This window comes from Acanthochromis polyacanthus, chromosome 9 (genome assembly GCF_021347895.1).
Source record: "Acanthochromis polyacanthus isolate Apoly-LR-REF ecotype Palm Island chromosome 9, KAUST_Apoly_ChrSc, whole genome shotgun sequence".
Taxonomy (NCBI): Eukaryota; Metazoa; Chordata; class Actinopteri; family Pomacentridae; genus Acanthochromis; species Acanthochromis polyacanthus.
Genome location: NC_067121.1, coordinates 8,473,135 through 8,489,918, shown reverse-complemented (window position 1 = coordinate 8,489,918; position 16,784 = coordinate 8,473,135). Strand labels below are relative to the sequence as shown.

Here is a 16,784-nt window from a genome sequence, read left to right as displayed (position 1 = left end):
ATAGTGACCTGCTGATCAGAAGACATCCCAGCCCTAAAACATACTCTGCTTAATCATCTATTTTCCTATAAATGGGGACCATGATTTACTAAATCAACTTCATCCTGTGTCCAAAAAGCCCTAAATCCAGCAATAAAGATCATAAACTTATTAGGAAAATATTTCGTGAGCTAGAAAATTAAGTGAGAAGTTGAGCAATTTTCTCATAGACTTCTATATAATCAACTTATATTGCAACCAAAGAAGTCGCCCCTTGCTGGCTGTTAAAACAAATGCAGTTTGAAGTCCTTTCCACGAAAACAACTGTATTTTCCATTTTATGGCAGTTCATTTTCACACAATCTGAATTTAAAATGATTTGCTTTGAGTAAAATACAAAATAAGAAGCAACAAATCCTAATTGATCTGGGTAATTTATAATCACTAAGCTTGAAGGGTAGATGATAGATGTTGAGAAGCTACAACATAGCGGACAAATAAATACAATAAAATGCAGCCTTATATACAATATTTTAATCAGGGGATGTCTGAGGTCTCACTTTTTGATGTAGGGTTTTAAAACAAATAGCATCTTTAATAACTGAAATACTAAGTACGCTACAGTCTTGTCAGTTGTAATTGAAACCATCTCTTTCTTTGACCATTTCTTTATGGTGGAACATGTGACATTAGACACATAACACATTTAATCAGTGAAATCATTGATTTAAATTCCTGCAAAGCTCTGCACAAGAGCACATTGTAGTATGATGATATTCAATCCTGTATTTCACGATGTTCAGTCCATCATTTGCTCTCACTCAGAGCTTCTATATGTTCAGTTCAGGACTGCCTTCATACAATTTAAACATATTCGGTAATGTACACACCATATGTACATGAGTGGCACCAAAACCAAAGCACACAATGTAGCTGCTGCATTTACATTGCCTCTGTGTAATGAATACACGGCAGTTTTATAAATTAAATGATATAAGTTAAAACCCCCGATGAAATACTGTAAATAATGGCCAGTTTAATATCTTCCCAAAAGTTTTTAAATTCCAAAATTCTCTATGCAACATAATATATAGCCCAGTTGGTTGTAAACACACTCAGTGACATCAAGATACATAAATTAAACTGACGTCTGTTCAAGGTTCTTGTGCTTTCGTACTTGTTGCATCAAAAGCAAAACGTCTGGCCTTGTCCTCTGCACCCAGGCCATTTCAGTTTCCAACAGCCCAGAGATGAAGGGCAGTGATACAACCAAGAAACTGTTCATGGTTTATTTGATTCTTCATAGAACTGTGTCTGTTTTTTGTTTGTTTGTTGTAGCTCAAGGTCATAGGAGGGGTTGTTTGTCTGTAACTTATTCAGCAGGAGTGATGCTAAAGTTTCCTTCAGTCTCTAAATGTCACAGCTTATGTAATGTCCCAAACTGGGGTTTTTACTTTGCTACTCTAAAGGCACAATTAGTTCTGCTCTGCAAAGTAATAAATATCTGTTTGTTTGTTTAGATGGATAAAAAATAAATCAAAAAATTTCTAACAAGGCAGAGTGATTGTATTCATGTTCAAAGTCCCTGTGATATATTTATTATTTATGACATTTTCTGAGTTTTCATGATGCAGGTAACATGTCATGTTAAACACAGAAAGGAGCTGCGTTGAAGCAAAAATAAATGAAGTTCAAAGGCTGCTTTTAAGAAAATTTCAGGAGACTTGAAATTATTTCTCAAAAGTGGATGCAGGAGCAGAAGAGGTGTTTCCATAGCAACCCCTGGCAATATAACACTGACCTCGAAGGGATTGACGGTGATTAAAGCCGAGGCAATTCTGTGTGTTTCTTAATTTAAATGGGTCGGATCTCTGCCTCACAGCATTTCCCTTTGAACCTAAAAACTTAATACATGCACACAAATGTTTGTGTGGTGATTTTTGTGAGAATATCCATCAATGTTAGGATTTTTTTTAGCCCTTTAGCCTAATTTTATCCATCACAACTAAGCATGTAACACCTGAGATTGACTGAATTTGACCCTTAATCCTAAAACCAAGTCTTAACCTTCAAAAAAAAAACTCTTTGAAAGTTTGTGGAAAATGAGAGAAAAGGCCCACATTTCTTCATTCTGACGGTCTGCTTCTCACAGAGGTAGCTGATCAAACACACTCACTCAATCACTTGTAAACAGGCTGAAAGGGAGAAAAGTGCCTCTGAGGGAAACCTTGAAACTGTGCTGATGAACAGACTGCGCTGCTCCCCAACGCCGGCTCTGCTGAAATATCACAGAAATCTCACAAAGCCTTCTGCTGACATGTGAAATACCAATCCACAAGAATCATTTAAATTCTGATTCATTTTAATTGCAATAAATCTGAAAATTCCATCTGATAATGAGGATTTTACTCTGTTTTGTGGATCAGTCGGTGTAAAGTATAAAAACTGGACCGCTTCATCCAAACTCTAACTCCATTATGTGTCTCTTTCTATGTTTATGCCCAAAAAGAAGAAGAAAACGAATGCAAAAGTTGTAGTGTGGGAGTCTGTTTAACATTTCATTTTGATGCCTTTCAAACATCTTCATGGCCTTGGGTCCAGTGTGGCTGGAGTGGAAATTTCCACCTAGAGACGAGCCGCCTACACATGAGCTTAAACCCACTACCTTGACAACATAAACAGTTTCACTGCAGTGGTGGAGGAGGACCTCTGCTGTTCATAACGTACCACTGCAACCACAGTCTCTGATTCACTGTAAGATGCTTTTTTTTTTTTTTTTCACAAGTTTGTCTCAGGCTGCCTGTTCAGTTTTAATCAGATGAGATAAACCTTTAATAGTCCTACAGTGGTGAAATGTGCACTGAAATGTAGGGACATCAACGGAAAGGTAGACAAGAAATATACATAAGACCTCTTGATATTGTACAGTTTTTCCATTTGTGGAAATTCCGATTTTGTACAGATTTTCTATGGATGTGTAAAATATAGATAATGCACATATCTATATACTGAAAAACAGTGACGCTGCGCAGATTCTTTCTAGTGCTGTTGGATCTCACAGCGGCCTTGGTCACGGTGGACTATACAGTCCTCCTGTCTTGTTTGAACGAATATGCCGGCATCAGCAGCACCACACTTAGATGGTTCACTTCCTACCTCACTGACAGGAGTTTTTCAGTAGGATTTGTGACCCATCTCTCTCTTATGAGGTGCCACAAGGTTCAGTTCTTGGTCCAACCCTGTTCTCCCTGTATATGCTGCCACTTGGGTCAATTGGAGCAAAGCATACGGGTCATTCCAGAACTGGAGGACATTTTACATCCCACTCATCAAATTTCAAATACGGTAATCCATGTACAAAATACTAAAACATGCAATTGTTGTTTAAATTTACTTGTCCTGAGACCAAATCTAAAAAACTAAGAAAAAAGAATGTTTTAATATACCAAATAAGTCTAGAGTCCCCCCCCCCCAATGCAATTTTTCTCCACCTGATGACCAAATTGAATCTCAAATAAAACAGTCAAAATGCAATTTAAGAGTTCTTTTTTTGGTATATTTTTTTTTACTGATGTCTCTTCTAATTGTAGGAACTTTTTTTTCCATCAACATAACATTTTAAATAATAAACATCAAGCATGAAACGTGTGTCCCACAACATGCAACCAATTTAACATAACCTTTTTAGCTGGAAGAAGAAAAAGAAAACAGTGAATCACATGATACACTGAAATTGACATCATCAGTTTTCCAAAAGAATGGTTAGATCAAAGCTGTGGCCTCTCTCCCATTTTTCATATTTTCATAACATTGTCAACCTTGCTTGAATGTCTCACTCTACTTCATGCAACCCTGTTGTGCATATTATCAAGCGAAGACAAATTCTTTTTACGTTTTTCTTTGCTTTTTTCCATCAGTAAGTTTGTCCTCTTGGTCAGCAGAAACAGCTAGCTAAATATCAGCTTCTACTCCTGAGAATAAACTAAACATTAGCATGGATTAGCAACCCTGTTACTGTGAGTAGGGTTAGCAAACAACAGATAAAACATGGAATAAAAAATTGTACCACTGATGTGTAAGCTGAGCCAATCAAGCCTTTGACACTTTATTACCTATTTTGAATGAATATGTAGCAGAAAATTGTGAAAGACAAAGTTTATTTTTCAAAAATTTTGGAGCCCAAATGTCCTCCAGTTTTCTGGAATGACCCATAATGTGTCTTTACACTGTTATATGGACAACATTCTGTTAGGATTCTGTATTGGTTGTTATCTTTTCCTGTTTTTTCCTTCTGTGTTTTGGTCTCTTTGTCTCCCTCTGTCTGTTGCTTTCTGTTTTTGGTTTCTGATTGTCACCTGACGCAATCAGCTTGGATTCATTTCACCTGTGTTCCCCCTCTGTACTTAAGCCCAGCCATTGTTCTCAGTGGTCGCTGGCTCATCTCATCTTGGACTCATTCAGTTTCAGTCTCTGTTCCCTCCTTACCTCTGGACAAACACCTGCTCACTGGATTAACACTTTTTGGACTTTGTAGTTTTTGATTTGGACTTTAGTTTTGTTTCCACCTTCAGCCATAGTTCCTTTGTGTGAGTAGTCGTCCTCAGCCCGGTTGTTTTGTCACTGTTCAGTTGAAGCCACTTCAGTCTTGTTTTCAGTTAAGTTGTGGTTTTTGTTAAAATAAACCCTCTTTTCTATAATTCCCGGTTGTCTGTCTACTGTGTCTGCGCCTGGGTTCTCCACACCCCACACCCCTGACACATTCAGATTTACCTACCAGTGCAACCAACAAAAACAGGCACTGAGTAGTGTAATCAGTTGTATTAGAGACACTCAGGAGTGGTTGTCATCTAACTTTTTACTTTTAAATGAAGATGAATCCGAAAACAACAAAACAACTTTGTGTTTGGGGATACTGATATCTGGGATTCCGGTACAACGACTTTCAGACCAGCTGTTAAAAATCTTGGGGTGATGTTTGACAGAGGCCTGAAACATGACAAACAAATTGATACAGCAGTTGGAGCAAGATTCTTTCAATTGTGTCTTTTAGTCAAAATCAAACCCTTTCGTATTGATTTTGACAAAGCTGTTCATGATGTTATCAGTTCAAGACTGGACTACTGCAACGCACTTTCTTGTGACATTTTTTTTCATGTACTCACTTGTATGTACCTTTTATTGCTGTTGATTTTGATTGGTTTATTGTATATTTTTACCACCATCTCTGTTCGAGGTTATTGTGTTGCTTTTAAGTGATTCTCTTGTTTTCCACTGTGAAGCACTTTGGTCACCCTTTGGGCTGCTGTATAGGGCTTTCTAAATAAACTTTGACTGATATGTAGAAGAAAAAATAATGTGCAGAGTTCATTTCATGTAAAAAATATTCAGAATGCTCAGGTTTGAATGTGTTCTTGCTGGACCAGAGTGAAGTATGTTAGTGAAGTCAGTGAATCGAGAACTTATTTCATGAAAATAAAACTTCAGACATTATGTTTTCTGTGTCTGAGTAGCTGCTGTTTTAGGTTGTTTTCATACAGGGGAACTATCCCAGTGGCACCTGACCCAGATAACTATCAAAGCAGAATGTTGCTAAAAGATATATCGGTCTCTTTAATATACCAGAATGAGGCCTCGGTAGGCTTCAAAGAACTCCTTTTGATGGAATCGGGACTGTACGCAAAAAATCACACGAAAAATCAATGTGTCTAGTTGAGTTAATTATAATTTCTTCTGAGTTAAGACTGTCCTGAAGTGTGTGGCTAATTCTTATTAGCTGGATTCATTGCTTTTAGACAAGACAGACATGTAGAAGTCATAGAATAGTTAATTAAATCATAAAGGCAGTCACATGGACACTGCAGAATGGGCTTGCCTCCTGGCAAAAAATATAATATCCTTTTCCATACCGCTATTTAAAAAAAAACATTGTTGTATGAAAACATTTGCATTTGGATGTGGTAAAATGAAGTATTGTGTGCTAAGAGACCTACTTAATGGTATGTATTTTGCATGCAGCATGGTTAGTAGTATGCATGTCTCTTGTTACTTTCAAGATTTGGTGTTGCACATTGTCTGGTGTTTGATTTATATAGTGCAAATTCACAATGTAAGTCATTTCTGGGCATTTCACATAGCGAGGTCAAGATCTTTCAACATTATATTATAAAGAGAAACCAAATGATACCATTTATACCAGTTCTTTGGTGATACTGGGAAGAAAATGCTTCATTTTAACATAGAGAAATATCTGGCAGAACCAGGCTCGGCGAGGTTGGCCGTCTGCCTCACCTGTTGGGGTGAGGATAAAGTGGGGGAGAGAAACAAACAAGGCATGAGAGAAAAGTAAATACTGGGGAAGTTGGTGAGGCCAGACATATACAGAAACGGAAAATGTGTCCACAAGACGCAACTCGGCTCATTAATGTTGGTAATATTTCAAAATTACAAGAAAAGAAAACTGGGGAACTTGAACTGAAATGGCAACAATGATGGATCTGGTATGATTCTAACATCCTCAGATATCATGTTCAGTCATATTTATGGATAATTTGGCTCTAATCTGCCCCCTGGTGGAAAACAATTTCAATCTAGTAGGTGCTCATTTATTGTAGATTCTTCTATGTCCTAATGTATGTGAAGATCAAGTCAATTCTGAGGCTTACATGTCACACTGGTTTTTAATATGAGACTTTCTTGTCAGCTTCGTCTAATATTTAATAAAAGAGCAATGCAATTAATTAAAAAATGTTTTGTATAATTACTGACCAAAATATCAAGAACTGCATCAATAGTGTATTTGCACTTTATATTCTTATTTATATTTATTAAAAGGCTTTGCAGATGAATGCATACAAGTGTATCACTATCTGTTGACCAGCAGAGGGCCTTTTTTTTTTTTTAACTGTATCCTGCCCTTTAAAGTAATTATTGTGCTGTTTGTTGACTCAGAGCAGCTCAGTGCTTCAATAAAATAGAATATTTTACAGGTTTTAGTCCCCAAATTTGGGTTTTGTTCATATATGTGACTCCAGAAGACAGAATTCTGCCGGTTTTTGACTTCTCTTAGGAGCTATTTGTAAACTGTGCTCATGTAAACCGCAAAATCTAATAAGTTATAATAGAATTAACGAAAATCAGTTTATTTTGGCTATAACGTCATGGCAACTCCTGTTAAAATCTGACCTGTGAAGTTTACTTTTATCATATCATCTCTTAACACACATTTATCCTCAACTAAACAAATGCAAACAGATTTTTGATTAAATAAGTACAAGAATAAACTTTGACATGTGTAAAAGGGGTCATGTTTAGGTTCCTGTGAGCGCATTTAATTCCCAAAATGAACATAAAATCGTCAGTTTGGGGTTTAATCCATCCATCTAAACGCAGATTAACAGACAGTGATTTTTTTTTATTTTTTATTTTTTATTAACGGTAATAAATCACCAGATCATCTCTGTCATCCTGCTCTCTCGTTGGTAACCACCCACTTGAACCGGAACCGTTTCTGGGGATTTGCAGCCCTCCCTGTCGGTGAGCCGCCGACACTCACCGCTCCACACATCACCGTGCGCCGCCGCCTCCGGGATGCGTCCTGCTCCGCGATGCCCGGGATAGCGGTGGCACATCGGCCCGTTTCATAGCCTCCACCGGCCGCGTGGAAGCAACGTATCCCCCGTGACAGCCTGACAGGATCCGTGGGCACCGCTGTGAGGATGCTGCCTCTGCGCTCCGGTCATCTCTGCTGAGTCTATGCTGCTGACCGGCGCGTTTCGGCTCCTGTTTGAGCGGAAAGGATCGACAGTTTTTTTTTAGTTTTTTTTTTTTTTTTTTTTTTTTTTTTGCTGTTTCTTTGCAGCAGCAACAAAAGCAGCCTCCGCCTTTTAGGGGTTGTTAGAAGAGAGGGAAAAGATGGGGAGCACGACCTCTTGCTGCGTGTCTGCCAGCCCCAAGCTCCGCAGAAATGCCCACTCGAGGCTGGAGTCGTACCACCAGGAGTCGGATCTGAGCAGGGAGGAGACAGGATGCAACCTGCAGCACATCAGCGACAGGGAGAACGTTGACGGTAAAACAAACAAACAAACAACTAAAAACATTTCACCAGGCTGTCAACGTGGCATTTTGTACTGAGAATTACGCAAACAATGTGCTGAAGTTATTTAATAATCCTGGTATTAGTTTTAAAAGGGAGTGCATTGTTTAGAGAAGGATGGAACCATTATAGGGATTATAATATTGTTACTGTGACATGAAAAATCCAACTACAGCCTCACTGAGCCACTGAGAGGCTATAATGTAAGTATAATATCACAGAAATTCAATTAGAGACAATATAAATGAATGAAATTTAGACTAATATAATGAAAAATGACAGTTTTAGAAATTGGATCACCAGAAACTGCAATACAGAAGCTTGGAAAATCCATAAAAGCATCATAAAGTAATGGAAAAAGTCAATATAATTAAGCCCTTTGAGAACATTAAATAAATCTGGTGATGATATTTATTCCAACAGCAAAAAATAGGACAGCTGTGGCCTTCAAAATCACATATTATGGTTATTTTTAAACCTTGAGCGACTACTCTTGAGCTGCTATAAAAAGCAACTCGACTTCTTTTTTTGGTTCTTGAAGAGGTTCTCCAAGAGGCTTCTTCGGTTAAGAGGTGGAACATGTTCAACCACCAAAAAATAGAGATGTCCAGCTGCTTTATACTGAAGCTCTCAGGATCACCAGATGACCTGGACGTATTTTCCTGTGATCTGCACCTGAAGCAGCATCATCCGCCTCTGCTCAAACCTCCTAGTCTCTCAGAAAACTCAGTGTGAAGCAGAGATGCATCAATGCAGCTGGACACATGCTAGATCCATGCATGTGCAGTTTTTTTCTCTCTTGTGCTGTCTTTGCACAGAGATACGGAGCTGCAGACAACATCGTGTTCATGAGGGCAGACTCCTTTGTGTTGCTCTTTGTTTTCAGCCCGTGCATGAAAGAAACTGCAACTACAGATCGCGGCCCCCTCCTCTGACACATGCTAATATGCATTACAATTGACCCATTCACACTGGAAAGTGTCTCCTAAATGGGCTGCCTCTTTCCAGCTGACAGCCAACCATTTCATATAAATGGATTTTCTCAGAAACTGTACCCGACCCTCCTTCTCCAGTTGTTCTTTTTTTCAAAATTGCTCCTTCACTGTTCAGCTTGATTTCAAACAGTTTTTTTTGAGTGAGATTACATTTGTCATCCAATCATTTTGACTTTGGCTTTTAGCTGTAATAGCTTCAAATATGTGGTTTAAAGGAGTGCAGTGTAAATGTACTTGCTGTTTGTTGCTCACATTTAGCTGCACTGTGACTTACACATGCATTCTTCTTGAACTAATTTTTTTTTACTGAATATGAAGATAATGAGCAGATGCATTTGACGTGTTCTTTAGTTTTTTAAGCCCTTTTCTGATGTGTTTACACAACATTGCTGCTTAAAGTGGCGCCATTTGTGATATTTGACATTTGTGCAAGATTGAAGTAGCATAAAATGGCTAATAATGCACTAATAAACAAAAGGATAAGCATGAAAATGCTATTTCACAGCATATTTGATTGAACTGTAGCTTATAAACTGTGGCTGTATATGTGAAAACTCACACTATGTCGTGATTGAAGTACAAAATGTGATCTGCTGTTAGATCCTGACCAATCCTGTCTCCATGTCAGTGATAATTTATATTATTATAAGCAAATAACGCTCACAGCTCTCTCTTTATACATGGATATAATATTGCTGCCGGTATTTAATAAACTCAGAGGATAAACTTCTAAACAGCTGGAAGCAACAAACTAACCTTCAGCTCCTGTTGACGTTTTATCAAAACTCAGATTGGTGGATCCGATTCATTTGACCTGTTGTGTCTTCATTGCAGTGAAACTTTGTTTTAATGGACATTTCAGGTTGAAATGCATGTGTAATTGTGGAGCAAGGTGAATGAGAAAGGTGTTTTGCGATTGTAGTCCGCGAACCGTCTGTTTTTCTGCTCTATGAATTGTTTTTAATCAAAATATGTGGAAATGTTTAAAAATTCTTCACCAAATTGCTTCAGAAAGTGTCATAAATGTTACCTGGCTTGATCTAGTAAAATTGCTGTTAGCAACGTTTAGGGAAGTCATGCTCATTTAAACATGAAGTCAACATGTTTGGATGCCATGAGATTATTGGAAAGAGGCGCATGTCTGAAAACAGTTTCAATTCGTTTTAGTAAGACAATGAATCATTTTTAAAGTTCTGGAGAGATCAGACTATTGTTTTTTGTGAGATGGTCCCATATTCAAATTAGATCATTTTCATCTGAGACATACATCTTTACCCTTAGTTATTAGAGAGACAAGACAAAGCATTGGATCTAACCTGGCAATAGCCAGATTAATAATTGTGTAGTACTTGATAGTACTCCACAATATCAATCTGGGACCGCTCCATGTAAATCCGTTCGGAGGAAAGAGGCACGGATTGGACAATGCAACAGTATGTCCCGCCTCTGACGGGTTTGTTTTTAGCCAATCGCGGGATCTTGACAACGAGCGGAGCCAATTGGTAGATTAAACTCTTACCAAAACCCGTTGGTAAAAAAGCACAAACATCTTTACCATCCAGAAATGCGCAAAGAGCCTCTCGTTGTTCTTCCTTCAAAGAAGCGATAGGAGATTCAGCTAAAACTGACTTAATAGCAGCATCTACACGATCGTTGTCCTCCTTTGCCGTGTTTGTTTTGATCTACTGGCGCTTGGTGTCGTCGTCACACCCGGATATCCCGCTCATTATCCCGCCCCACACACGAATACTGCTGCGTGATTGGCCCGAACCAACTTGGTGCTGTACGAAAAGTGAAGGCGGGAGCGGAGCAAGATGGTTTCTTGAGAGATTTGTGAACTCGCAAATATCGCGAGAAATCAACTTGCTGGCAAGGTTACATTGGATCAACACCAAACGTAAACCATTAGTTCTTAATTTCTCTTCACAGTACACTGGTACTAAACTATTTGCACCTTTTGGTCAGGAAACACTTCAAACAAGTTGTCATACTAGGCAACAAAATGTAAAAAATATTCTTACACACTAAACTGATCTTAGATGTGTTTTACTACAATAAAGTATCAGCCTTCATTAGCTGCAGTCAAAATGAATACATCTCTTTGGTTGCACTGACTCAGCATGGTGGGAGACCTGCTTTTTATTGATCAGAGATGTCATTTCCTCTTGGAAACTAATAGACTGTAGGCCACTTCCATTCTGTATGCCATTTGTGGAGGCATTAAATGGAGTGCTTTGTACTGTAGTAGGTGAAAACTGTTAATACGGCTTCAGTATCCCTACCAAGGCTGTTATGAGATCAGTGAAACAAACAAACTGGAATAAACATTCCAGTTTGTTTGGGTGTATTTCAGGTCATCGTTTCAATGAGATGCTCATCCAACAGAGTTGAGAAAGTGACATGAAGGAGATTCAGAGGGTCGGCTGACACTCTTCGATGGGGATGAAGGCGACTCGTGCTGAGAGGCCGTCTGTCTCTGTGATTGAAGCCGGAGCGTGTCTAATGTGTTCGTTCTGTTATGAATTCACAGACAGTATGATGGAGATTAGCGGGTTTCATTAGAATCTGCAATATCAGACAAAAAACACCCCTCCTCACTCCCACTAAAGAGAAGCCCAGAGAGGCAGCTGTGAGCCTGTGACGGAGCAGATAGAAGAAGCCTCCAGGGACGGATGACTGCTGCGAATTAACGCCTCAATTTAGAGCAAGACATGGTGCTTTCAGTGCGTCACGTGTCCCTTATTGAATGGGCCGGCCTTTGGGCATCGAAAAAGTTGGTAACATTTTCGTCTGAGCACTCTGTGATGCAGTACAATTAGATTTGGAGCCCATTAGAAATTTGCACATAACCCGTCCATCCATTTAAGCCACTTTGGTTCATGAAGAGCCATCAAATGCCAGCAGGAGTACGTCTCCATTTGAACACACAGAAGGTAATTTCCGATCATTTTTTAACTGTTTATTAAAGTGTGAAATTTGATCATCAAGATTTCCTTAAAACCCAAGGAGAGTTACTCTGTATAGCAATCCCAGATCCAAAGGTATAAAACTACCATTTATTGTCCATTTTTACGTGAAAGTAAATGATAAATATTCACATTTGCCAAACTGGATCCGGCAAATGTTTGGTCCCTTTATTTCTTCTTACTGAATTTAGGGCTCTTATAATGCTAATATGAGCCATTTTCTATTTTGGGCTGTTTTATTACTCATTTTCAAGCAACATATCTGTTTTACTGATGTCATTTCAATCCCACAAGTTAGTTCAGATGTTGTGGGTGAAATGTGCATTTTAAATTAATATACTGTCCTTAGTCAACTTAGAAATAACCTGAATATAATCTGCACTGATCTCATCAATGCTTGTCTTAATATTTCTGTACATATTGCTGTATTTTTGGAGTAAAAAAAAAAAAAAAGATGCTTCGATCCTTAGAAAGCTCTAACTGCCAGTTGCTCTTCCTACCAGGGAAACAGCTTTTAATCTTACTTGGAAATGCAAGGAGCTTCGTTAAAATCACAACTGAACTTCTCTTTCAGGTTCTTGAAGATGTTTCACCTCTCATCCAAGAAGCTCTTTCAGTTTAGTTCATTTTTTAAAAAAAATTTCATAGCCACTCAATGAGTGATTAAACATCTTCAGGAACCTAAAAAAGAAGAAACAAGAGGCCCAGTTGATTTTTTTACTAGAAATCTGAAAATCACAGGCTTACTTGAAATGAGAGAAATTTACAGCAATTCTAAATGAGTGTGCTGGTGTATAAAAGCTGCACGAGGATGTGCAGAACTCAACGTACTGCCGTGGGTTTGATCAGAGCCTCGCAAGCTGCTTAGCAAAGAATTATCATCTCTTTTTGAACAGGCTGTCACACTTTAAATGGATTACAGAGTTCAAGGAGTCATGGAAAACCTTGGTAATAGTTTGTAGAAGTTTCTCTTGCCTGGGAATCTGATCCAAAAAGGAGAATTTTAAAAGTTTTGATATTGAAGTAGTTGATAATAGCAGCAGGTAAATTAACCAAACCTCAGCTGCTAGTAGAAGATTTAATAAACTCACAGAGGAAATCATGTGTAATGCTGGTTTTAGGAATTTGTTATCAATATATGAAGCTATACATGCGATGGCATCCTCCAAGATCAAGTTTGATTAAAATATTGACTTGATAGATGTTTTTTCCATCATGACTCGACTTGTCTTGGGGTGATTTTGGTTGTGGAATTCTAAATCGACCAAAACTCAATGTTTTTAAGGATAAATTCACTTCGTAACACCGTCATTTCACTGACCTGGAGATTTGATGTCTGTCCAGAGCTAAACTACTGGCGGCTAGAATTTCAGAATAAAAGCTTAGTCAGGAAGAGGATGAAAGTTTTTGCTGTTTTGAAGGGCTCTCCTATGTTCCTGCAAATGTGCAGTTATTTTGGAGATGCTTTTTTTTGTCACTTTGTGTGAAATTGGAACTATTGAGAGTTGCACATTTTTGGTCACAAAAAAAGACAAAAGGCCATGTTACTAATATATGTGCAATGTGTCACTAAATATGGGATACATATGCATTCTCTAGAGAGTTAGAAAATGCTAGTATCTCAGTCCAGAGGTAAAGAAGAGCCCTATTCACCTTTTACTGCAAGTCTTCACACTAAAATCACATTCTCAGCACGCTTTAGATATAATAGCAAGCATGTTGCAGTTTTCTCCACTCATTGTTATTATTTTAAACAGTACAGAAGTGCCCTAGTTTTGTGACACTTTTCCACCATGCCGATGCGAACACACAGGGGGTCATTCTGCATGTATAGACAGACAGCAGCCCTGGAGGTGAAGGACGAATGGAGGGAGCGAGAACGAGTGGACAAAGTCGTCATATGATCTACCTTTCTGTGACAAAGCCCACTGTGTTCCTCTCTTAAAATGACTGTTGTTTCTGTGAGGCATCACGCGTCAGCTGATGCTCTTATGTGCTGTTACAGTGTGTGGAGGGTTGGAAGGAAACCAGGCTCCACCAGTGTCTGTTTAACACTGTGGTGTGATAGCTGAATATTCACTTTTACTGGATTAACAAACTTATGTTTTATTTTAGAACTTGTGTTTGCTGATGCGTCTGGCTGGAAGTTGGCTTGCTTTGCTCTAGTAGCTAATATTCCAGCTACAGGCTACGTGATTATAATGCTAGAACATTTATTAGACTATGTCGGTGCAGGAACGCTGATTTCAAGATAATGGGCTTTTTATTTTGGAACTTGAGCCTGTGTTTATTCCTGATTTTATTGGGGTGATTGAACTTGTAAAGGACTAGTGTGATATCTACAATCACACAGCTTATCTGTGATCTTTGCATAGTAGATTGGGAGTGGAAGGACTGTAGAGGGAACACTGGAAACTCATAACTTGGATATATCCACCTCTGGGTTCTTACTCTGTTTTCTCTCAACCTCTGCAAGTTACTTGTACTGCTCTTTAAAATTTGCAGTTTAAAAGACACAAAGTGCCTGTGCTGTTTTTTTTTTTTTTTTACTTCCTTGCTATCTTGGCCTTATCTTTAAGCCTTTGTTCTGCCATTTCTCTGGCTCATATTTCAATCATCTGACACTTTATTGCTTAAGCTTTTGGCTTTCATTCGTAATGCTAAGGGTCTGTTCTGTGGCAGTTATTGTGGTTGTCTTGTTTGCTGATTAAGGGGCCGTTTACACGAGGATGCTTGCAGGTAAAAACGTCAAAATATTTCAACAAAACACCCTATTGCTTATACGAGGACGGCGTTTTGGGGGCTTAAAAACACAAAAATTTGAAACCGGCCTCCAGAGTGGAAAAGTAGAAAACTCTCCGCCGTTACGTTTCCGTCTAAACAGCAAAACGCAAAACTTTGTCAAGATCTGACCACGTCGCGTACGCGATTATGTCACATACGTGCGCCGGTGCTTTGGTTTGCCGGCCGGTACAAGGAAGTAAACAAAGATGTGTGATTATTTCCATCCTTCGTATCTTCAAGCAACTCTGGCAGCTCTATGTACACTACAGGAGTCGTACCAACAAACGTACAGAATCTGTACAGATTCCATTCATGAACATTTACCGCGGCGGAGATCCGAAAAGCTAGATAGTACGCATGTGCGTAGACATGGCGGAGTTTTATCACAGTGGCACCCAGCTGCCTGGCATGCATATCCAATCGAATTCCACATACTATTGAGTCACCGTATATATGCAGATTTCCTTCAAAACCGCTCGTCTAAACGTGAAATGACAAGACGCCACTTTTGCGTTTTCTGTTAAGATGGTCCTCGTGTAAACGGCCCCTTAGTCGGTAATTTCAGACTAAGAAAACAGGCCTAGGCTCAAGACAGTTAAAGATACATCAGTCTTTCTTTTGTTTAGTTCATGCCAACAGTCAGCAACAGACAGATGATTATATATATTTAAAAAAAAACAAGCCAAATGCTAAAAAGCTACAGCAGCAACTCTAGGCAACACAGATAATCTGGTAAAAGAGTAAAAGTTGGCTGGAGGAGATTTTAAACATGCACTGATGTCTAATAGGGATCAGGTGTACAGACAGGTGACAGACTAATTAGGTGGTAAGTTAGTGCTGAAAACCTAAGAGAGCTGGTGAGCATAGGGCCTGTTCCATAAAGTGAGTTCATCAAAGAAACCAGGTATATTTCAGTTTACTTATTGTCAGTAATTTCTTAGTGTCTTTGTCGTTTTTTTCTCCTGTGCCTTGCATGTTTGCATTGAGATCTGAGATAAACAGCATTTCAATCCCGTCTATGTCCTGTACATATGGTGGAACTGACAATGAAGTTGACTTTGACGTCAATATAGCTCAGGTTAGCTTCGTGACTTTAGCAGGTTATGCTGGGAAACTAACTATGTGCTACTAAGTGGATTGCAAAGAGAAGACATGAACACTTACTGTCTGGTGGGCCAGACCTTAGGATCCATTAACATTAAATAATTACAAGTTAGCATAAAAACCTACATAGATGTTACATTTTTTGCCAGAAGACATCAAATATTCAGGGTTATGCTATTCAAAATTCTTCTTCCTAGCAGCAGCTGACTTCATCATCCAGGTCAGAGACTCCCAGTGTCACAGCCTCTCCTCTTTCATCCTCCACCATAAGCAGCGATTCAGGGTGTTACTATAACAAACAGCTTTTTTTGCAAATCTCAAGTTGTTTGCACAATATGCTGTGTAAATTTTCACAATCTCAGGCAAATAATTTGCACACGAGCACACGCCTGTAAATTGTATACATTTCTATTACTTAAAATCTCATTTGCTGCACTTGCTGTTCATTTGTCCTGCAACACTCATTTCAAACCTTTTTGTTCCTGTTTAAAGTTTCTCCAAGTGTCAGCTTTTACTGTTTTGCATCAAATCATAAAGTCAGATCCTCATATGTGAAGCCCTACTTGCCAATAAAACTGATTCTGAAGTAACTCTCAGTCTAAATCAGCCCAATCGAATAACAATAGCTACATAAATGGTTCAAGTTGAAAATGAGGCAAAAATGAGGCTATATCGACCATCTGTCTCTATCCTCTGTTTTCCAAATAGGAAGCTGATTTTAAAATGTATTTGCTTAAACATTTAAAACAATGTAAACAAAAGTAAACCTAATTGACATCACAACAGAGCACATTTCTCTTAATTTCTCTCATGCATGAATTATACATCAGTCCAACACAGGTAAGTAGAAATGCATGGCAAACA

General features: G+C 38.6%; 1 protein-coding gene across 2 annotated transcripts in view; it reads left to right on the top strand.

The window, feature by feature from the left end:
- Positions 1–7,432: 7,432 nt before the first annotated feature.
- The window catches only part of LOC110966637 (cyclin-Y-like), a 31,758-nt gene continuing 22,406 nt past the window's right edge, over positions 7,433–16,784 (top strand). Inside the window, exon 1 of one of the 2 annotated variants that reach the window (XM_022216073.2) lies at positions 7,433–8,044. In XM_022216073.2, coding sequence (XP_022071765.1) covers positions 7,891–8,044 — 154 coding nt within the window. In that variant the 5' untranslated portion in view covers positions 7,433–7,890. The remainder of the gene's footprint in view (positions 8,045–16,784) is intronic. The other variant, XM_022216076.2, reaches the window with a different exon arrangement.